The 23281-nt window shown below is 41.8% G+C and overlaps 2 protein-coding genes across 2 annotated transcripts in view; one reads left to right on the top strand and one right to left on the bottom strand.

Annotated features, from left to right (window-relative positions):
- Positions 1-23281, bottom strand: part of LOC120538134 — a 97886-nt gene that overhangs the window by 34159 nt on the left and 40446 nt on the right. The window contains exons 9-10 of the mRNA XM_039767568.1: positions 2705-2817; positions 1563-2144 (exon numbers count right to left, since the gene is read on the bottom strand). Of these exons, the coding sequence (XP_039623502.1) occupies positions 1563-2144; positions 2705-2817 (695 nt within the window). The remainder of the gene's footprint in view (positions 1-1562; positions 2145-2704; positions 2818-23281) is intronic.
- LOC120536947 (zinc finger protein 232-like) lies at positions 8075-11711 on the top strand. The gene is made up of 2 exons (XM_039765523.1): positions 8075-8627; positions 10046-11711. The coding sequence occupies exons 1-2, from the start codon at positions 8183-8185 to the stop codon at positions 10936-10938; spliced, it is 1338 nt and encodes a 445-aa protein (XP_039621457.1). The 5' UTR covers positions 8075-8182; the 3' UTR covers positions 10939-11711.

Below are 23281 nucleotides of genomic sequence, written 5' to 3'. Positions count from 1 at the left end.
AGGTTGGCACCAGACAGCTGTTGTGATGTTTAACCCCCATTTGCAACCTCTACATGTGTACCGCACGTACCCCTTCACTCAGTCACTCTACTTCTCATCAGGACGGTCGTGTAGAGTATTGAGCAGAGCATCTTCATGGTGTGAACCTATTGGGTCACCAATTCGTTTAAGAGATGTCAGAATCAACTGGATGATCATGAGTTAATGGAAGGTTACTTCCAGCAAGATGGAGCAACTTGTCACACATCGGCAAGGAGTCCTTCTTCAGCAACAGGGTAATTTTAAAGGGGATTTGGCCACCACGGTTGCTGGATCTGACACCAGCAGAGTTCTTAGTTTGGGGTATGCTGAAAGGAAAAATCTATGGAAACAAGTCTCGCACTGTGGAAGATTTGAAGGAAAACAACCAACGTAAAATTGCTGCTATTCCCACCGAGAAACTTGCTGATACGTTCAGGAACATGGAGCACCACGTTGAAATGTGTCTGGCAGAAACGGAAACCACTTCCAGCATTGTATGTAATGCAGTCGATGACATATACATCAAGGTATAGAGTGTATTTTTTTGGTTCAGATTGCTTCATCCTAACAGGGGTTACAACAGAATATTTGGGGCCTCTTTCAAGTGAATCTCCCGGTACAACTGGAGCATATGTAATGATCTAAAAGTATTGGCCTTACTACTACGAGTGCAATTCAGATACACCGGGTCCTGTTACTTAATTTACAAATATAACAGCCGTGCTAAACAGTCTCATCACGTTAAAAAGAACTGGCCACTCCATAAGTGTGCCAACCCAGCAAAGATATTGTTGGCACCTCATCACATAAAACTTGGACTGATGAAATATTTCATGAAAGTGATGAATAAGGTGGGTGAAGGATTTCAATACCTGAGACTAATGTCCATGAATAGCTGAGGCCAAGACTAAGGAAGGCATTTTTGTTGGACACGTGAACAAAGAGCATAAGTTTGAAGATCTGCTACTGGGGCTGGGGACATTCAAAGGTATTTTTGAGGATTATCTTTCCAACTACAGAGCACCAAACTAAGTTCAACATGCTTCGAGCATACAAAACTACGAAGTGTAACCTGTCGCTAAAGATACATTTTCTGTGCTCACACTTGGACTTCTTCCCTGCTAATCTTGGTGCATTCAGTGACAAACATGGTGGAAGGTTTCGACCAGGACGCTTCAATGATGGAAAAGCACAGTATTAGGGCAAGATAAATCCATCAATGCTTGCCGATTATTGTTGGACACTGAAATCAGAAGCATTAAGTGTGGAGTACAAATGAAAATCAGAAGCAAAACATTAACTCAATTGAACGAATGTGTTAATTAAGTGATTAAACACACTAAATTTGAGAAAGGTTAATTCCAACATGATGCAGTCAATATGAAATTATATTTGTGTTCAACTTCAAACTATCTAACATAATCACCAAAAATGTTTCAGGATGCAAAACCTTTAAAAAAAATTGTCCCATTTAAGTGAAGCTGCCATTAACATTTTCAGAATGTAAGCATTAGCTCGAATTACTTAAGAAGAACTCTCACCTCTTTCTCCACCCTCTCCGCTTCAACACTCGTAAGATCATGTGTCCGGTGTTCAGTAATCCCACAGTGGGAACAGATGCATGTCTGATCAGTTCTGCAAAACAGCTCGAGCAGCTTCTGATGCCTGACGCAGAAGCTCTCCTGGAGGTTTCCACTGGGCCGTACCACCCTGTGATTCCTCCAAGTGGTGCAATCCTGGTGCGACTGGATGTGAATGTCACAGAAAGAGGCCCGGCAAGTCAAACAGGATCTCACTGCTCTACTCCGGCCGTCCACACAGATATCACATTCGATAACTTGCGATCCAGGAGCACTCTCAGTCTCAGGAAGACTCAGAGCACTCAGATCCCTTGCAATCCTATTCAGAATGATGTTAATATTGAGCACGGGTCTATCCGAATATTGAAAGTCACAGGTAGGACAGCGCCATAAGAATTCCTCACCACTATTCCAATACCTTTCAATACACTCTTTGCAGAAACTGTGCCCACAGTGCAAGGACATGGGATTCCTCAGTAACTCCAGACACAGGCAGCAGACAAACTCCTCCTGTAATCTTAAAATATAGTTTTCCGCCATTGTCTTTCAGAGAGAAAAGCCTCAGAGAGCGTCTGGTCAACTGAATGGAAACCGAGTTACTTCCTGCTAATTTTCAGGTGGAACAATGGTATGACGTCAGCGTGAGTGAAGTACTGTAGACAAGCCTACAAAAGAAGATTCACGCCTTCCGCGAACACAACTGGTTGAAACAAAGTTTTTTTTTCTTTTTTTTAATCTTTTTTCGTCTCTTCACCAGCATTCCTGAACATTTTACTGAGGGCTGGGAAAAAAATGCTGTTCATCAGCAAAAACCAGTTTTTTAATTGTTAGCCCCTTCATAAAATCTTCAACTCTTAACTAGCACTCTACAGATGGCTCAGCCACATACACACAACATATTAGATCACTCTTTCCAATCTCCTAACACACCTTTGTCAATTCTCTGCCTCCTCTTCCTCCTCCTCCTCTTCAGGTGAGCCCCTGCTTCTCCTTCTCTCCTGAATCCAAACTCTCTTGACTGAGGACATGGAGGCTGTTATATAAGTACTCCCACTGCCATTGCTATTCGGTTGGGAAGCACTTCAGCTTCATAAAACACCTACCTCCTGCAGGAACTGCATTTCCCAGGTGCCTTTGCAACTGCCTGCTGGTGATCTGGAGGCCTGATGCAATTTTTGCAATGTTTTTCCAGTCATGGTTCTATTAATCTGGAATACTGGCAAGGTAATAGATGTGAAACAGCCTTCTGTTATCCCTGCTGTCCAGCTTTCCTTTACAACACAAAAGAATAACATTTATTACTGAGCAGTAGATGATTGTCTAATAATCACCATTTTCCCTACTGACATACAGTTAGGCCCATAAATATTTGGACAGTGACAACTATTTTCTAATTTTGGTTCTGTACATTACCACAATGAATTTTAAATGAAACAACTCAGATGCAGTTGAAGTGCAGACTTTAATTCAGTGGGGTGAACAAAAAGATGTGAGGCAACTAAAGCATTTTTTTTTAACACAATCCCGTCATTTCAGGGGCTCAAAAGTCATTGGACAATTGACTCAAAGGCTATTTCATGGGCAGGTGTGTTCAAGTCCGTCGTTATGTCATTATCAATTAAGCAGGTAAACGGACTGGAGTTGATTTGAGATGTGGTGCTTGCATGTGGAAGATTTTGCTGTGAACAGACAACATCCGGTCAAAGGAGCTCTCCATGCAGGTGAAAGAAGCCATCCTTAAGCTGCGAAAACAGAAAAAACCCATCCGAGAAATTGCTACAATATTACCAGTGGCAAAATCTACAGTTTGGTACATCCTGAGAAAGAAAGCAAGCACTGGTGAACTCAGCAACGCAAAAAGACCTGGACGTCCACGAAAGACAACAGTGCTGGATGATCACAGAATCATTTTCATGGTGAAGAGAAACCCCTTCACAACAGCCAACCAAGTGAACAACACTCTCCAGGGGGTCAGCGTATCGATATCCAAGTCTACCATAAAGAGAAGACTGCATGAAAGTAAATACAGAGGGTGCACTGCAAGGTGCAAGCCACTCATAAGCCTCAAGAATAGAAAGGCTAGATTGGACTTTGCTAAAGAACATCTAAAAAAGCCAGCACAGTTCTGGAAAAACATTCTTTGGACAGATGAAACCAAGATCAACCTCTACCAGAATGATGGCAAGAAAAAAGTATGGAGAAGGCGTGGAACAGCTCATTATCCAAAGCATACCACATCATCTGTAAAACACGGTGGAGTCAGTGTGATGGCTTGGGTGTGCATGGCTGCCAGTGGCACTGGGACACTAGTGTTTATTGATGATGTGACACAGGACAGAAGCAGCCGAATGAATTCTGAGGTGTTCAGAGACATACTGTCTGCTCAAATCCAGCTAAATGCAGTCAAATTGATTGGGCGTTTCATGATACAGATGGACAATGACCCAAAACATACAGCCAAAGCAACCCAGGAGTTTATTAAAGCAAAGAAGTGGAAAATTCTTGAATGGCCAAGTCAGTCACCTGATCTTAACCCAATTGAGCAGGCATTTCACTTGTTGAAGACTAAACTTCAGACAGAAAGTCCCACAAACAAAAAGCAACTGAAAGCCGCTGCAGTAAAGGCCTGGCAGAGCATTAAAAAGGAGGAAACCCAGCATCTGGTGATGTCCATGAGTTCAAGACTTCAGGCTGTCATTGCCAGCAAAGGGTTTTCAACCAAGTATTAGAAATGAACATTTTATTTCCAGTTATTTAATTTGTCCAATTACTTTTGAGCCCCTGAAATAAAGGGATTGTGTTAAAAATGCTTTAGTTGCCTCACATTTTATGCAATCATTTTGTTCAACCCACTGAATTAAAGCTGAAAGTCTGCACTTCAACTGCATCTGAGTTGTTTCATTTAAAATTCATTGTGGTAATGTACTGACCCAAAATTAAAAAAAAGTTGTCTCTGTCCAAATATTCATGGACCTAACTGTATTTAAATGATTGATTATATTTAATTTAGCTCTCCAGGCATTTTACTAACCTACTATATACAGCTTAGCCAGCTTAGGGAAGCAGCAGAAGCAACTATCTCAGCAAAAGGAAGGAACAAGCATGCATCCACACTCGTGTCACCCGGTCAGTATTCAATTCCCAGTCGACATATTTGCAGGTCATTGTGTAGCGATGCCACATAAAAAGGCTTATTTTTCATGTTCCTGTGAAAAGCTTGTTTTCTGTTTGCTTATTTTTTAGATTTCCAGTATAATCTGGGGCTATCTCTTTAAGTAGGAATGTTTGTAGAATGCGGTTTGTTGGTATTGTACTTTTGTATGTTTGTTTTATTCGTTACTCTATATAAATCCATGGGGAAGGCTTATGATAGAGTGTCACGTCAAGAAGTCTGGAGGTGCATGAGAGAGAAAGGAGGACCAGAGAAGTATGTGAGGATTGTCCAGGATATGTATGAGAGAGTCAGGACTCGGGTTAAAGGCAAGTTTTGGAGGTAAGAGACAAGATCCCGGTTCAAGGAGGTCTGCACCAGGGGTCTTCTTTAAGACCTTAAATCTTTGATCTGCTTATGGATGTGTTAAGTCGTGGGATAAAAAACAATCCTCCTGGTGCAGGCATTTTGATGATGACATTGTGTTGTGTATCACCAGAAAAGAGGAACAGGGGAGGAAGTTGGAAGAATTGAGAAGGGCTTTAGAAGATAGAGCATTGACGATAAATAGGAAGAAACAGAATATATGAATGTTAATGATGAGCAGGATGCAGACATTAGGCTGCAGGCCGAGTGATTGAAAAGAGTGGATACGTTTAAATATCTAAGATCAGTGGAAGCCCAAGATGGTGAATTAGATGCAGAGATAAACTACAGAGTGCAGTGTGCACTGAACAATTGGAAGACGGTATCAGGAGTATTGTGTGACTGAAGAAGTAAGGTGAAGGTTAAAGGTCAGGTTTTTAAGACAGTGGTAAGACCAGCAGTGATGTATGGAGCTGAGACAGGGGCAGTAAATGAAAATGTTGAGATTAATGTGTGGAGTTGCTAAAAAGGACAGAAATGAGAGAATCAGAGGTAAAACAAACGTGGACGAGATACAGTATCTAAGATAATACAGGAATCTAAGTTGAAGAGGGCGGCACGGTGGCGCTGCTGCCTCGCAGTTAGGAGACCCGGGGTTTGTATGTTCTCCCCATGTCTGTGTGGGTTTCCTCCGGGTACTCCGGTTTCCTCCCACAGTCCAAAGACATGCAGGTTAGGTGCATTGGTGATTCTAAATTGGCCCTAGTGTATGCTTGGTGTGGGTGTGTTTGTGTGTGTCCTGTGGTGGGTTGGCACCCTGCCCGGGATTGGTTCCTGCCTTGTGCCCTGTGTTGGCTAGGATTGGCTCCAGCAGACCCCCGTGACCCTGTGTTCGAATTCAGCGGGTTGGAAAATGGATGGATGGATGGATGTAAGTTGAAGAGGTATGGACATGTGACGAGGAGAGACAATGACTGTCTGGACAAAACAATGATGGGAATGGAAGTAAAGGGGGAGAGAAAGCAAGGGAGGCCAAAGTGGAGCTGATGGATCGAAGAAGCAAACACATACTTGGGGATTTGCTGGAAGGACTCTTGATTATTTTATTTTAGGAAGCTGTTTCATCAGTGGAACGTTCACCTCAGTTCATCCAGAAGTCTTCTTCACTTTCATCTAGACTACAAACCACTTCCACTATTCTGGGACTAAGTTGGTGCTCTATTAATACAGTTCGATGTTTGTGTTTGTATTTGCTTTGTGGGTTCGGGTGGTGTGATAATACAATCTGGGTTTAAGCCATTTTCTCTAATAGTACTCAATTTTATCTAAACACTTGGTTGATTGGGAGGAATATTTACAGTATTTTATTCAACTTGGCCTAAAACCTCCATCCTTTTAAATCAAGCATAAATGCAAATCTGTGGTGGCCTCAGCACTCCTAGAATTTCTGAGGTCTGCTGCAGTTGGCCTGTGGGAGGAAACCAATATTGACAAGTAAATGCCATAGTTAAGAAATCCTAACATGGAATTTTAAGGCTCAGGACACCTTTGCAGGTGTTTTGGGTTAATTAGCTGAGTGGAGTGCAACAACAGGTGTCTACAATTTCACAATATTCTAATTTTCTGACATACTAAATTTTGGGTTTTCATTAGCTATAAACCATAATCAGCAGAATGAAAAGGAATAAATGATTGAAATATATCACTGTATGTAATGAATCTATATATGAGTTTCACTTTTGAACTGGGGGCAGCACGGTGGTGCAATGGGTAGCGCTGCTGCCTCGCAGTAAGGAGACCCAGGTTCGCTTCCCGGGTTCTCCCCATGTCTACGTGGGTTTCCTTCCACAGTCCAAAGACATGCAGGTTAGGTGCATTGGAAATCCTACATTGTCCCTAGTGAGTGAGTGTGTGTGTGTGTGCCTTTCAGTGGGCTGGCGCCCTGCCCAGGGTTTGTTTCCTGCCTTGTGCCCTGTGTTGGCTGGGATTGGCTCCAGCAGACCCCCGTGACCCTGTATTCGGATTCAGCGGGTTAGGAAATGGATGGATGGATTCATAATGAGTGACAACACTGATCTAATTTAATTACCTGGTATTTTTTTCTTTTATTCAACATTCAGAAAAGCACCGCAGCATGATTTTTGCATTTATAAGATATTTAGAAATATTTCTATTTTTGCCGTAGATTTAAATGCCTAACTGTCTTTTGTTGATTTCATTATATTTTGCCTTGTCTCTGTGCAATTTGCTCCCTTCATTGTGTCTTAATAATGACAATTAAAAACTAGCATTGCAGACACCCAGGCAAACAACACTGAATCACGAAAGGCTGCAACTGCTTTAGCGTCTGACCCCCTAATTAGTAAATAGTGGATTAATTAAACAATAAGAACACCTGGAAAAGTAGAATAAAAATCAAGCTGAAATGTTAAAAAGAAAGAAAAATAAATTTTTCACATATAACTGTTTAATACATTTTAATATTTTTTTTTTACCAAACTTAGTTTTCCAATTTCTATATTGTTCCCAAAACCTGCAGCCACAGTGGGTCCCCAGGACCAAGGTTGGGATCTATCTATCTATCTATCTATCTATCTATCTATCTATCTATCTATCTATCTATCTATCTATCTATCTCTTATACAGTGCCTTTCACATCTATCTATCTATCTATCTCTTATACAGTGCCTTTCACATCTATCTATCTATCTATCTATCTATCTATCTATCTATCTATCTCTTATACAGTGCCTTTCACATCTATCTATCTATCTATCTATCTATCTATCTATCTATCTATCTATCTATCTATCTATCTATCTATCGTAGGCAATGTGCTCGATTTTTCACCCCCTTCTATTATTGATTACACTCCAGGCCAGTTGATGGCGCTATTGCACTATATGACACCGCCATTAAAAAAAATGAAGGAGGCGGAAACAAGTGTCGTAAAGGCGGCGCCTGTGGGCTCTGTGATCGGTTTACCGTAGACGGCGCACAGGATAAGTAAAGAAGGCGTGTTAACTAAGATCGGGTGATTTATTGCAAAGTAACAATTATTACAATGAACAGAGAGCAAATGCTGATTACCATGAAAGTCGAAGAGGAGACGAATGGTTTTTCTGAAGGACCGGTCACGTTTAACCGCTTCTCGTCCGACAAAATCGCCGAGGCAGTGACGGCAGCTGTGGCGATCATCATCTCCGAGTTTTCGGGCTACGTTGATGCAAAGTTCTCAGGTTTGCATCTCGAAATATCTCGGCATGAAAAAGAAATTGAAAGCCTCAGACTCCAGCTACAAGCCTCCAGTGGTGACCCGGGAGCAACGCGAAGCTGTGCGGAGGACCCATTGAAGGATGAAACAGCCACCACGAGCGATGTGGGGGAGAGCCGGCTTGGCGCAAATAGTGAAGCAGAAACGGCAGACCAGTCACTCGGGCAAAACAGACCTGCAACACCGTGTGGACCAGCGGCCGTCGGCCAAGGATGCAGAGACGAGTGTGAGAAAGGTAAGTTAGTGAATGTGACGGAGTGCTTTCACGACGCTAGAGATGTGAGGTGAAGTCCTGGCCATGCGACTGTCTGTGTGGCTTTGTATTTGTTAGTCGAATGTTAGTGATTAGTGACTCCTGGCATGGACTATTTATATGTGTGTGCCCTGTGATAGACTGGTACCATAGCCCTTTATCTGTGGCTACTGGTCATCCAATGCATCACATTTATTTCATATATTATAATACAATGTTACTGCATTGTATTACTGTGGCTTGGTAATACACCACTATTTTTGGTATTTTATGGTTATTCTTTATGTTCTTTGTTTCATCTTATGAATTTCATTAGGTGTTTAGTTATTTAATCAATATGTTTTTGTTTTAATTTTGTTGTGAGCTGTTGGAGCACCTAAATTTCCCTTTCTGGATTAATAAAGTCTTCTTAGCTTATCTTAGCTTAGCTTCCAACATAAGTATAAATAGAAGATGGATTTATGCAAATCTATAAAGATGAGAGACACAAACAGCACAATACATAAAATAACAAAAGCTTAGTTTCACTTTTTTTCTCCTGTAGAAAAAGGCACATAACTTATCCATTCTATCTCTTGGCTTAGAAAGAACTTTCCTCTCGTATAGGAAAAGGCAAACGACTTAAGAATCCTGAATTTTCAATTTGTGGGGTTAAGATGGATAAGTTCTCTGGCTGGTAATGAAGTTTCTAGTGCCATTAAGTGGTGCACATTTGCTCACAGCAACTTGCTTTTGCCCTGTCTCAGGGACCCCCATACCCCACCATACTGAGTTCTCTCTCTCATTGTGTGTGTGTGTGAGATGCTACTCTGGCAGAAATACAAATTTCCATTTGTATTTAGGATGAGAAATGTATAATAGTCAGAACTTCTCCTTCACAAGATTATTATCTTTAGTTTCAGTTCACACCAATACCATAGTACACTAGCTGGCCTTGTCCTCTCTATTAAATTGCAGTTAATAATTCTCGTAATCAAAGTATGCTTATGGTTTGAGGTGAGTGATTATTAGTTCCTTTCCTGGTCGGCTTTCTCTAGGTTCATGGAAGGATTTTTCTGCATGTTCCCTTTACCTTGTTCAAGAGGTCTCCTTCTTCACCTTAGGTCACACCTTCTGGTTATAGGAGGTACTGCAGTCTTCTCTTTGAGGGTTTTACACAAAGTGTCGTCGAACACTAGTTAAAGTTATGTCTTCAAAGTCAACTGGTGACCAGTCTGTGATTATTGTTAGCACGTCAAATGCATGGTCTGTGTATGGTAAACCACCCAAACGCTGTCCCTTAGCAAATAGTAAAGGCCACCTCGCTCAAACTCCAACACAGATGAGGGTGTAATATTACTGACTTCTAAAACTGTACAAAGTTCACATGTCAAAGTCTTGTTCCATACTTTTTCCCACAGGATTTCTCAAAGCCTCTTCCCAATTTGCAGATGGAATGCCTCACTGTAGCTTGAACCCCTTTGAGATGGACAGAAAAAGTGCAAAATCCCCTGCAGACATTGGCTTTATAAAGACTGAAGTCCACGTACCCGAGCAGGTTTCTTCTTGGATTAAACAAGAAGATACCGAAGTGGACATATCTCAGTTTTTAGATGATGGTTTGGAACAAGGATCCATCTTGTCAAAGAATGAGAATTTACTGACTGTTCAAGGGGGGGTCTCAGAATTAGAAGTTTCTTCTGCTTTTAAGCAGCCCTTGGTTCCCTTGGAATTATTGAACAAAGATCCAGTCAGTATGGGGCAAAGCAGTGTTGCATTTTCTGAGCAGAAATGTGGGCCTGGAGATGACGGTTCCAATAAGGAGATACTACAAAAGAGTAATGCGGAAAGGTTTCAGCAAGTCAATGCTGTGAACAAGCAGCCCATTTTGAAAAAAAGCTCAGAATTATCTAATGAATCCCCCCTTGTTGTAGTCCATCAGAGAATTCACTCACAAGTAAAATCATATCCGTGTCTCGAGTGTGGAAAGACTTTCATCCTGGCTGCAAGCCTTAGGTACCACAAGCGAATTCACACCGGAGAAAAACCACACCAGTGTCCTGAATGCAGGAAGACTTTCATGCGCCCTTCACACCTTTGGGAACACCGGAGGATTCACACCCAAGAAAAACCATACAAGTGCAATGAGTGCAGCAAGACTTTCACCCAAGGTAGTCACCTTAGACAACACCAGAGAATTCATACAGGAGAAAAACCATACGAGTGCATGGAATGCAAAAAGATTTTCACCCAGGCTGCAAGCCTTAAAAAGCATCAGAAAACTCAACACTGGCTAAAAACCGTACCAGTGTAACAAATGGCAGAAAGACTTTCACCCGGATTACACACCTCAGGTACCACCAGAGACTTCACAAAAGGGAAGAATCGTACACGTGTCCTGACTGCAAAATGACTTTCAAACATGCTGGAAACCTTAACTCTTTTAGGACGGTTGTCGACTTTTGTCGACTCAAGAGGGAGGATGCCAAATAAAGTCGATATCTGGAATTGGTGATAAAAAAAAACTGTAAACAACAGTAAAACTCACCGTTATGATATAGGTAGACCCTCTTTGCCTGGAGGACTGTTAGACTCATTGACTTGACATAGAATCCCTTTGTGTGCGTGAGTAGCACAGAGTAAACAATGTCTAGAACATCCGACACTGGGCGAGGGAGCAATGACAATGCGCAAAGCAAAATACTTTTTTACTGAATCGGATTATGACTTATCGAACTCCAATTTTGATGCAAGTGATCTGGAGATCGAAAATGAAAGTTGGGTATCCGTATCAGCTGACGTGTCTACTGCAACATTCACCCTGGGAGGGCTACACAGACCGATCTGTTGGAGGCAAGCTGGCAACTGGACTTCAAACGAGACGGCGTGCCAGTGGACACTATGGATTACCAGCCACTTGACTACTTCAAGATGTTGTGTTTTTTTTTTTTAGTTTTTTTTATTTTTGCCCTTTGGCTTGTGAGTGATGAGAAAAACTGGTATGTAATGTGAATTTACACACTGTAAGGGCTCATGGAACATAAAAGAGAGTGAGTTTGGTCATAAAAATCAATGTGAAATACATATTTATGTTAAACTATTGGTTTTTGTGCTTTTTAGAAAACCGTTTGTTTTGAAAAAAATATTCAGCCTTAGGACAAAAGAAAAAAAAATTGCCCTAAAAAAGTTAAATCTTGAGAAAAAACCTTCACAACTACCAGAGAAATCAAATATTAGAGAAAAAAAAACGAGTATATCACATTTGGAAAGGCATTGGCCAAAGTGAGTAGGGCCCTATGGAATCTGTTTTATTTTTTCCACGAATTCCGTTTTTATTTTTTGTGGTTTTCGGTTTTTACCATTTTATTTTTTCTTGATTCATATTTTTGATTTTTTTTTTTTAACTGTAAGAAGCAACAACTCCAACAAAACAAACAATAATGAAATGGCATTTTACATTCCTTTTAATGAAACAGCACACTAGCATGTTATTTTATATATCTGTTTATCAGATCTGAGGTCAGATCCTCCATGATGCTGTGTATGCTGAGATTGTAGTAGGACAAGGGAGTGCCCTCCAGAATTGTCAGAGCTGTTACTAGTTTGATGCATTCTTCCGAGATGAAGGTTAACTTTTAGGGTCTAGGACAGTGATTCCCAGCCTCGGTCCTGTGGCCCCCCCCTCTGGCTGCAGGTTTTGGTTCCAACCAGCTTCTGTTTTAAATTGGACTCCTGGGCTAATTAAGTGATGTGTTATTTCCTAAGTTCTGTGTTTTGGGAACAATATTGAAATTAGAAAACTAAGTTTGGTAAAAAAAAAAAATATATATTGTGGAGATTCAGCCCGGATACAGACAGGCAGACACCGATAAGTCCAACACACACAGCTTTTATTTACACTATTTACACTCCCCAATAAAGTCCCGCACAGCACACAGTGCCCCTGCACCAAACACCCTTCAAGTCCAGGCCTTCCAATGGTCCTTCCTTTCTTTCTTTCAGCGCCTCTGTTTCTCCTTCCCGAGCTTTGTCCTCTTCCTCCCAACTCTGGCTAATGACTGGTGGAAGGCGGCCTCTTTTATACCCACTCAGACGTGCTCCAGGTGCCCTCTGATGGTCTTCCTGCGGCACTTCCTGGTGTGACGGAAGTGCCGCATGAGCACCCGGAAGCACTCTGGGTGTCCCTCGTAATCCTTTTGGCAGCACTACTGGGTGTGGTGGAAGTACTGACGTCCAGGGCTCCTCAAACCTCTGGGTGCCCCCTGGCGGTGGCCACGGGCCCCTACAGGGTTGAATTTCCATGTTTAGTTCCTGTGGCCTTCATACAAACCTGGGCGGCTGCCCTCTCGTGGTCCGGGGGAGGCATAGTCCCTCTCCTGGTCCTTCCAGGCGTCCCAGCTGGGCACAACCCCCAGCCGACTGCCACAAAATAAATAAATATATATACACAGTGGGTACGGAAAGTATTCAGACCCCCTTCAATTTTTCACTCTTTGTTATATTGCAGCCATTTGCTAAAATTATTTAAATTCATTTTTTTCCTCATTAATGTACAGACAGCACCCCATATTGACAGACAAAAAAGGAATTTGTGAAATTGTTGCAGATTTATTAAAAAGAAAAACTGAAATATCACCTGGTCCTAAGTATTCAGACCCTTTGCTGTGACACTCATATATTTAACTCAGGTGCTTTCCATTTCTTCTGATCGTCCTTGAGATCACCTTCATTTGAGTCCAGCTGTGTTTGATTCTACTGATTGGACTTGATTAGGAAAGCCACACACCTGTCTATATAAGACCTTACAGCTCACAATGCATGTCAGAGCAAATGAGAATCATGAGGTCAAAGGAACTGCCTGAAGAGCTCAGAGACAGAATTGTGGCAAGGCACAGATCTGGCCAAGGTTACAGAAAAAAATTCTGCTGCACATAAGGTTCCCAAGAGCACAGTGGCCTTCATAATCCTTAAATGGAAGACATTTGAGACAACCAGAACCCTTCCTAGAGCTGGCCATCCGGCCAAGCTGAGCTACCGGGGGAGAAGGGCCTTGGTGAGAGAGGTAAAGATGAACCCAAAGATCACTTTGGCTGAGCTCCAGAGATGCAGTCAGGAGATGGGAGAAAGTTGTAGAAAGTCAACCATCACTGCAGCCCTCCACCAGTCAGGGCTTTATGGCAGAGTGGCCTGTCGGAAGCCTCTCTCAGTGCAAGACACATGACAGCCCGCATGGAGTTTGCTAAAAGACACCTGAAGGACTCTGAGATGGTGAGAAATAAGAATCTCTGGTCTGATGAGACCAAGATAGAACTTTTTGGCCTTAATTCTAAGCGGTATGTGTGGAGACAACCAGGCACTGCTCATCACTTGTCCAATACAGTCCCCACAGTGAAGCATGGCGGTGGCAGCATCATGCTGTGGGGGTGTTTTTCAGCTGCAGGGACAGGACAACTGGTTGCAATCGAGGAAAGATGAATGCGCCAAGTACAGGGATATCCTGGACAAAACCTTCTCCAGAGTGCTAAGTACCTCAGACTGGGCCGAAGGTTTACCTTCCAACAAGACAATGACCCTAAGCACACAGCTAAAATAATGAAGGAGTGGCTTCACAACAACTCTGTGACTGTTCTTGAATGGCCCAGCCAAAGCCCTGACTTAAACCCAATTGAACATCTCTGGAGAGACCTAAAATGGCTGTCCACAACGTTTACCATCCAACCTGACAGACCTGGAGAGGATCTGCAAGGAGGAATGGCAGAGGATCCCCAAATCCAGGTGTGAAAAACTTGTATCTATCCCAAGAAGACTCATGGCTGTATTAGCTCAAAAGGGTGCTTCTACTAAATACTGAGCAAAGGGCCTGAATACTTAGGACCAGGTGATATTTCAGTTTTTCTTTTTTAGTAAATCTGCAACAATTTCAAAAATTCTTTTTTTGTCTGTCAATATGGGGTGCTGTGTGTACATTAACGAGGGAAAAAATTAATTTAAACGATTTTAGCAAATGGCTGCAATATCAGAAAGAGTGAAAAACTGAAGGGGGTCTGAATACTTTCTGTACCCACTGTATGTATATGTACCAAGCAATTATATGGGAACAATGTATTTTTTTATTGATTTTCATTCTACTTTTCCAGGTGTTCTAATTGTTTAATTAATTCATTATTTACTAATTAGTGGGTCTGATGCTAAAGTACTTGCAGCCTTTGATTATTCAGTGTTGTTTGTCAGCATATCTGCTCTGCTCATTTTTAATTGTCATTAATAAGATGCAACGAAGGGGAAAAAACTGCACAGAGAGGTTAAAATTTTAATGAAATCAACAAAAGAGAGTTAAGCATTTAAATCTATAGCAATAGCAGACATATTTCTAAATGTCTTATAAATGTAAAAATCATGTTGCTGTGCTTTTCTGAATGTTGCATAAGAGAAAAATAATACCAGCTAATTAAATGAGATCAGCATTATCTGGTGGTGTCACTGATTAGGAATCTGGTTGGAATAAAAACCTGTAGCCACAATGGGTCCCCAGGGCCGAGGTTGGGAAACACTGCTCTACGGTATTTGTTACAGCCTGAGCTGATGTGTTCTTGGCCAGAAAGAACTTTTTGTAGAGGTGAGTATGTTCAGTGAGGTGGCCTACTGATTCGAAGTAGGTATTTCACGTGGTGTTTCCTAACTCGGGGGTTCCTGGCAGGCTTCTTGAAGAAGGTAGACTTTCCCCACATCACTGGTGATACAGCCTCACTGAAGTATTTATACTGCTGCCAGGTCTCTCCCACCAATCTGATGACTTGACTCAAGCAGGGTAATTGTACACTGTTAGGCAGAACCCCTTTTAAAACGCCCCAGTCTGTTCTCAGACAGTATGATTCTTTGTTGGTATACACTGCTAAAATGTCATTAAGATTGTTGTGAAGGAACTGAAGTGCTGCCTGTGAAAAAGTGGAAAAGTTGCAGCTCACCATAAAGATAACATCTGCCAGAAAGTACCGGTCTTCGGTACCTGTAATCGTAATTATGTAAATTATTTCTAATGATTCTTAAATCTTAAATGTTTACAGATTGAAAACGTGCATCATTACATCTGTAGCTTCATCTACTGCATATCTAAAAATGATTAATTACAAAGCAGAAGCGAACTAATCTGCAAATCTGTGAATTAAACAGAAAAAAAGAAAGAGAGACCCACTTGAAGGGCTCGCTGCATTTGAGGAGAAGCCTGCTCTTCTGCCCAGGTTTGTAGGGGCCGAGTTTATAACGGAAGAGTCAAAGGTGGACCTTGCGTACCTTTTCATGGTGAGGCAAAACATTTATTAAATCCCAAAATATTGTTGTTAATTTTTTAAAAGGTGCTATGGTATGCTGGCAAAATTTGCAGAAAAATTGTTGTCCAGATTTGTAGAAGTCACCGGGATATTATTGTGCACTCAATTTTGCAGTTAAGCTCATGTTTCTTAGTTTTTTTCAGCGTACTTAGGGTATCTGATCCTGCTCGCTTTGACATTTCTGTCTCTTGCAGCTGGCTAATTTGCGTGGCTTTAAGAAGAAAACATGCTGGAAACACGCACACAAACAGATGGAGGCATGACCGAATTTCTACGAAGAATTATGTTCACTTCAGAAACAACAAACTAGAAAATAGTATCTGAATGATAGAACTACAGATTATTCAATCTTTTAATTTATTGGGAAGTTTTGTAACAGTCACCCCTCCAGTCTCTAAATTCTACACATTTCCATTTTTAAATCTAAAATCAGTTTTTATGCATTAACTCCATGATTCCATCCGTGTTTACTGCATCGCAGAAATAATAGGGCCCTAAGTGAGCATCTTAGGAAAAGAGGAGAGTAAAACAGACCAGAGTGTTAAATGTGGAGAGGCTAGCCGCCAACCCACAAGGCTTCAAGTGGATCATAAGAAAAATGGCGTGCTATGAAAGGACTGCTTGGCAAATCTGAGGGACCCACAAGGCTTTAAGTGGATCATAAGAAAAATGGCGTGCTATGAAAGGACTGCTTGGCAAATCTGAGGGAATAACTGAAAAGCAGGATTAAGAAATGTCATTGGTAATGTGTGTGGGTTACAAACGTATATGGAGATATCAACTTACAGTCTAGAGTAAAGGGAAAGGGAAGCTGAAAGGAAGATCTTTTGTAATTGTTTGGCCAAATTAGTTGTTCCTGGAACTTAATGTTAGTTGTTGTCCTGTACATTTATTTAAAGTCAGCCAATCAGCTTTGAAGTTAGCCTTCTCATAACAGTTCACACAAAACCACACTAATTTGCATTTTTTAATAGGATCTTTAGAAATTTCAATGACAAATGTTCTGTACATTATAAATGGTAAAGTAAGGATTGTGTTATTTTTCCTTTTTGCAATGATATTGTGCAATCTCTCTTGTATGACCTTCAAGATGATTAGTTGAAGATAAATTCCTGTCCTGGAGCAACAAGTTTAATATTGTACAAGGATCAACAGAAACCCAAAAATCACCACTTGACTATTTAGGTCAGTTGTCTTCATGGTGTAGGCTGCATCGTGTCAAATTTGCTTCTGTCCATACACTCATTTCTCAGAAACTGCCTTATCTAATTGTAAGGTCATGGCAGTAGTGGGCATAATTCAACATCCAGCCTTGGAGGGGTCTCCTGTCTATTCTAAGGCATTCTAATACAGGCCGATTTAAAGTCGCCAAGGCAACTGGCAAGCCAAATCCCACACTGTCTGTGTCTGGTAGTAGAACTATGCATCCATTCCACATTTTCTCAGTATGTCTGGTTATTGTGAATAAATGTGGAAAACCTTTAAGTGTGAGAAGGATTGCAATGATGCTGGGTACAGATGGGAGACACCACCACAGCATTAACAATGGCTACAAAAATGTACGCTAAAACAGACTTTGTAGGTAGTAATGGTTCTGTTTAAATTGCATAAAGACTTGTCACTGTTATTTTTATGATGAGTATAGGGCTTAGAGTAGAGCCGCTGCTCCTCCGCATCGAGAGGAGTCAGATGAGGTGGCTCGGGCATCTGATCAGGATGCCTCCTGTACGCCTCCCTGGTGAGGTGTTCCGGGCACATCCAACAGGGAGAAGGCCCCGGGGAAGACCCAGGACACGCTGGAGGGACTATGTCTCCCGGAAGGCCTGGGAACGCCTTGGGATTCTCCTGGAAGAGCTAGAGGAAGTGGCCAGGGAGAGGGAAGTCTGGGCCTCTCTGCTCAAGCTGCTGCCCCCGCGACCCGACCTCAGATAAGCGAAAGAGGATGGATGGATATTTGTGTAATGTGCTATTCTGTTCGTGGCATTTCCTGTTCCATCTGATAACTCTGTCCAATAAGAAGTTCTGCACCATGCCACACTTTTTGTACATTTACACGTGTAGACATTAATAAACCTCAAGTTCTGTAATTTTGTTTTCAGTGTGAAAATTACACAAAGCATTATACTGTATCTTGTAAGAATAGCAAACTGGCACTGCCAGCTGAACCCGACACAGACACACATGGGACACAAGTTCACAGCACACAGGTTTTATTTTTCCTTTATTCCCTTGTGGGAAACGTCTTCCCCATTCCCACAAGTATAGCAGTCCCAGCACAAGCACATCTTACAATGCGATATGTCTCTTCTCTTTATCTTTCTCCACCTTCATTCCTCGGATCTAGCTTCGTCGCTCCTCCTCCCGATTCTGGCTTTCCGTGTAGTGGCTGCTGGCTCCTTTTATAATGCACCCGGAAGTGCTCCAGGTGCTTGATTACTCGTTTCTGGCAGCACTTCCAGGTGTGGCGGAAGAACTGACCCTTAAGGGCTCAGCAGGTACTTCACTCTACCACCCAACTCCGGCTCAGCCTGCTGGGTTTCTCAGAGTCCTTTAAATAGTTCTTCACCCGGATGTGCTCCTGTCCTTCAGTCCCCGTGATTCCACATCACTTTCGGGTCAGATAAAGATTTATATTTTTGTTCAGCCCGGAAGTACTTCTGTTCTTCCATCCCCGTGACTTGGGAGTACATCCAGGCTATATGGAAAAATAAAAATCTCCTTGTCTTCCTGCAGCGTCCCACGGTGGCCCTCAGGGTCCCCAACAGGGCTGTGAAACCGAACTTCATCTTCTATGGTACCCTGCGGGAATCCTGGGCACTTCTATGCTGCAGGGGAGATGCCATCTAACAGCCTGGATGTGTCCATCACAATCTAAATGAAGCTGAGAGATGGTGACATGTTGTCGCAGTGGTAGCACTGCTGCCTCATAGTAAAAAGACCAGGGTTTGCATCCTGAGTCCTCCTTGTGTCAAGCTTGCAAGTTCTCCCTGTGTCTGGACGTGGACGTGGAAGTGGGAGTGGAGGACCCACTATGACCCAAAGACATGTAGGTTAGGTAAACTGGCAATGCTCAATTGGTCTTTGTGTGCGTGTGTGTGGGTGTGTGTTCAGCTTGACACCCATGAATGTTTGTTCCTTCCGTGTGCCCTTTGCTAACTAATAATAATAATAATAATAATACATTTTATTTGAAAGCGCCTTTCAGAACACTCAACGACACTGTACACAGTAAAAATAATAATAAAAGTAAGAAAATAAAAAGGCAAAAGAGCAGGTAACTGGGAGAATACTGCCATCACAAAAAAAAATCGCAAACCTGTTCTCTGGATTAAGCGGGTTTAAGAATGACATGACATACCAAGTAACACAATGTATTAAAAAATTTTGAGAACTGCAATGGAAAAACCTTTTTGTTATCTTCATAGAAGGACGCTATAGGGGCCAGATGAGGCTGCAGAACAATTTGTTATTTGCATAGAGATGTGCACAAATGTCTGTCCATGGACGGAACAATCAATTAATAAATTCATCTTCTTTTATACTTTTTCAAATTACATCACCTTATCTAATACATCACATCATCTGACTCTTAATGTGCAAAACTATATTACCTCCTCCAATCAACTAAAGCCACCACTGATTTCTGACTCATGTTAATTTTTCCATTATTCTGAAATACTTCTTTAAGAGGGTGTTTAGTGGATTGTCCTAATGATATGGGTACCACTTCATAGGAGGGGCATGTGGGCTTTCACATCAGTATATCCCTGCCTTCTGGAGGGGTGTTCATTACTCATTTACCTCATTCTAACCTTGGAAATTTACATTGGTGGCTTCTCTGAGACAAGGGAGAGACCTCTTGTGCTTTCAACTTTAAGTTGCATTGAGTTACATTAAGTCCTTTTCCTTGTGTTTAATAATTCATTATGTTGTAGCTTTATATATATTATATATACACTTGTAATACATTCTAAAAGGTTATTATATGAGGGGGTACCCAAAAATAACAGGAATTGATAAAAAAAAAATAGTTTTAATAATTTTTACTTACTGAAACTTTAGTCTCCTTCAAAGTCCTCTCCATGTGAATGAATGCACTTGTCCCTACGGTTTTCCCACTGGTGGAAACATTTTTGGAATTGCTGAAAAGGAACGTTGTCCAATACCTGCAGCGATTTTTCTTTGACTTCCTGCACGGTATAAAAACACTTTCCTTTGAGTTCTTTTTTCATATGCGGGAACAAGAAAAAGTCACACGGAGCAAAGATCAAGCAAGTAGGGAAGTGGCAAGAACTCCAAGACACACAAGTTAGTTCAGAAATCTCTTCAATAGTCCGATGACATGTAAATTGTATTGCAAACTTTTTCAAGATTTTCGCCATTCCTAATTGTGGAAGGTCGGCCACGAACGCTCACACAAGTATCTGTGGACCATGTAGCAGTTACCAGAATCTAATTTTGTTGTATTCCCAAGATTAATACTGTATATATCATTAACCAATATTATTACTGTTATATACAGTACAGGCCAAAAGTTTGGACACACCTCCTCATTCAATGTGTTTCTTTATTTTCATGACCATTTACATTGGTAGATTCTCACTGAAGGCATCAAAACAAATATTCAGGTGACTGACTACCTGTTGAAGCTCATCGAGTGAATGCCAAGAGTGTGCAAAGCAGTAATCAGAGCAAAGGGTGGCTATTTTGAAGAAACTAGAATATAAAACATGTTTTCAGTTATTTCACCTTTTTTTGTTAAGTACATAACTCCACATGTGTTCATTCATAGTTTCGATGCCTTCAGTGAGAATCTACCAATGTAAATGGTCATGAAAATAAAGAAAACACATTGAATGAGGAGGTGTGTCCAAACTTTTGGCCTGTACTGTATACTGTACCATTATAAAAATAGTAATAAATGTATAATTTTTTTCATTTAATGTGGGAGCCCCTTTATGTGCAACCTGGTTCAGCTGCTCCATTTGCAGTTTTCATCCATATGGCGCATAATAAATCCGGCAATTGAAAATTTCTGTGATGCCCCTGCTCCCTCGATGCCCTAAACACGTGCTTATTTTACTTAATGGTTAATCCAACCCTGGCATTATAATCCACCACTGACAGTGGCAGACCTACGTTTTTGTACGGGGCCCCTTTGCAACCAGCAATGAGGTCTGAGTAACCACATTTACAGTATCTTCTTCAATGGAGTCATGCAATGACAGATCAACACAATTTAAAAAGAATTATCAGATTTTAATTACACTTGTTCTGAATTACACTATATTATTGTTATTATTATTTTTTAAATATGTTATTGAAATGATAAAAGCAATCCATTGTGGCAGAAGATCTGGACCATTACCCAACTGGGATGCCTGTATACTGGAAGGACCCGGAGAGAGAACATATTCAGAGCTTTACTTACCCCGGAGCCATAGACGGCAGCCCCTCTGGGTTGCAGCAGTGCCTTGGACTCCCACAGGGCTCCATGGGAGTTGGAGTTTGGTGCAGCCCAATCGGGATCCATGGGTGCCACCAGGGGGTGCCTCAGGTACTGATGAGCACTGTGTGGCAGCACTTCTGCCACACCCGGAAGTGCTGCCAGAAGAAGGTCCTCAAGAACCTGGAGAGCTTCTAAGTGCCCTATAAAAGTAGCCAGCTGCCATTACTTCAGGGAGCCAGAGTCGGGAGGAGGAGGGATGAAGCATGTCAGAGCAGGAGTGGAGGCAGAACAAGAACAAGAAAGGATGAAAGAAGGAGCCTATTGTGTTGTGTTATTGGTGCTTGTACTGTGCTGGGTTGTGGGGAGTGAGCAAGAAGCACTTCCCCTCAGTAATAACAGTGTGCTGTGTGGTAAGACTTGTGTCTGCATCTGTCTGTATTGGGGAAGGGTGGCTGGAGCACCCTCTGGTGGCCACACCATTTTATTACTAAAAATGTATGTGATGTGCCATACCAGCAGCCATACCACATGCGCTTCAGAAGAGGTCATCCACCTGAAGATAAGCTTATTCAGGCTTGGCCAATACTCGGACCATCTAGGAAAGCTTGGGTTGCTGCTGGAAGAGGTGTTGGTGACGCCAGCAGGGGGTCTGAATGTGGATCCCCTTGGTGCAGTGCAATGATGGGGACACTTGTGCTGTAAGAATGGACCTGACTTTCTGTGGTAATAAAAGACCTCTGGGCATCCTTTTTAAAGAGCAGGGTCTATCAAGATGTCCAGGCTCAATTGTTCACCACGATCTGGTCATTCTGGCACCTTAATCATCCTGTGTCTCTAATTGGCTATCTCTCTCGCCACCTGACAGCTAATGTGTGGTCATCGTACTGGTACAAAAAAAGGCTGATATTGCATTATCCAGGTGGATACTACACATTAGTGGTGGTTGAAGTGGCACCCCTCTCACTATGAAAAGTGCTTTGAGTAGTGATAAAAGCTCTATATAGATGCAAATAATTATTTTATTCTTATTATTAAAGGCTCTCAAAGTGTCCCGACCCTGTCATCTTTCTTAGAAGAACTGATAAAGACACATGAAATGACCAAGGAGCAGCTTCTTTGACTTTCTTGCAGACAATGATATCTTTTACTTCTGCACTACTCCATCCTTTAGCACCGATGTAATCACTATAATGTCCATCAACATCTGGGCTCTGACATAGATAGGAGATAATGGCACTCCATCCCTGACCTTCCATTATTAAGGCTTCCTGGGCAGGTAAGGGAGTGGAGGCACATATATATACAAGTTGTGCAGCATTTGTCTGAATCTGAGCGGATGGTATAGCCCTGTACACTTCAGAATTCATCCTGCTACTTCTGCTAGCAGTCATATCATCAATAAACACCAGTGACTCACTAAATGGAGGCCATACATGCTCATGCCATAACACTGCCTCCACTATGTTTCACAGATGATGTGGTGTTCATCAGATCATGAGCCGTTTAATCTCTTCTCCATACTCTTCTCTTTCCCACATTCTGGCATATATTGATCTTAGTTTCATTCGTCCAGAGAAAATTCTTCCAGAAGTGGACAGACTTTTAAAAATGTTTTCTGGCAAAGTCTAATCTGTCCTCCTATGCTTGAGGATTACTAGTGCTTTGCACTTTGTAGTAAATCCCCTGTCTTTACTTTTATGAAGTGTTCTCTTGATTGTAGACTTTGGTAATGATAGCTCTACCTCACGGGGAGTGAGTGGTCTTGGTTTGGATTTCGTGAATTGGTTCTTCTTCACCAAGGACAGAATTCTGTGACCATCCAGCACAGCTGTCTTCTGTGGTTTTCTAGACCTTGTGGTGTTACTGAGCTCACCCGTGCG

This window comes from Polypterus senegalus, chromosome 10, assembly GCF_016835505.1.
Source record: "Polypterus senegalus isolate Bchr_013 chromosome 10, ASM1683550v1, whole genome shotgun sequence".
Classification (NCBI taxonomy): Eukaryota; Metazoa; Chordata; class Cladistia; order Polypteriformes; family Polypteridae; genus Polypterus; species Polypterus senegalus.
This window is presented reverse-complemented; position numbering and strand designations above follow the sequence as displayed.

Coding starts and splice junctions, on each gene's coding strand:
- LOC120536947 (XM_039765523.1), top strand. CDS start 8,183: ATGAACAGAGAGCAAATGCTGATTACCATGAAAGTCGAAGAGGAGACG. Junction 8,628..10,045: donor CAGAGACGAGTGTGAGAAAG/GTAAGTTAGTGA, acceptor TTTTTCCCACAG/GATTTCTCAAAGCCTCTTCC.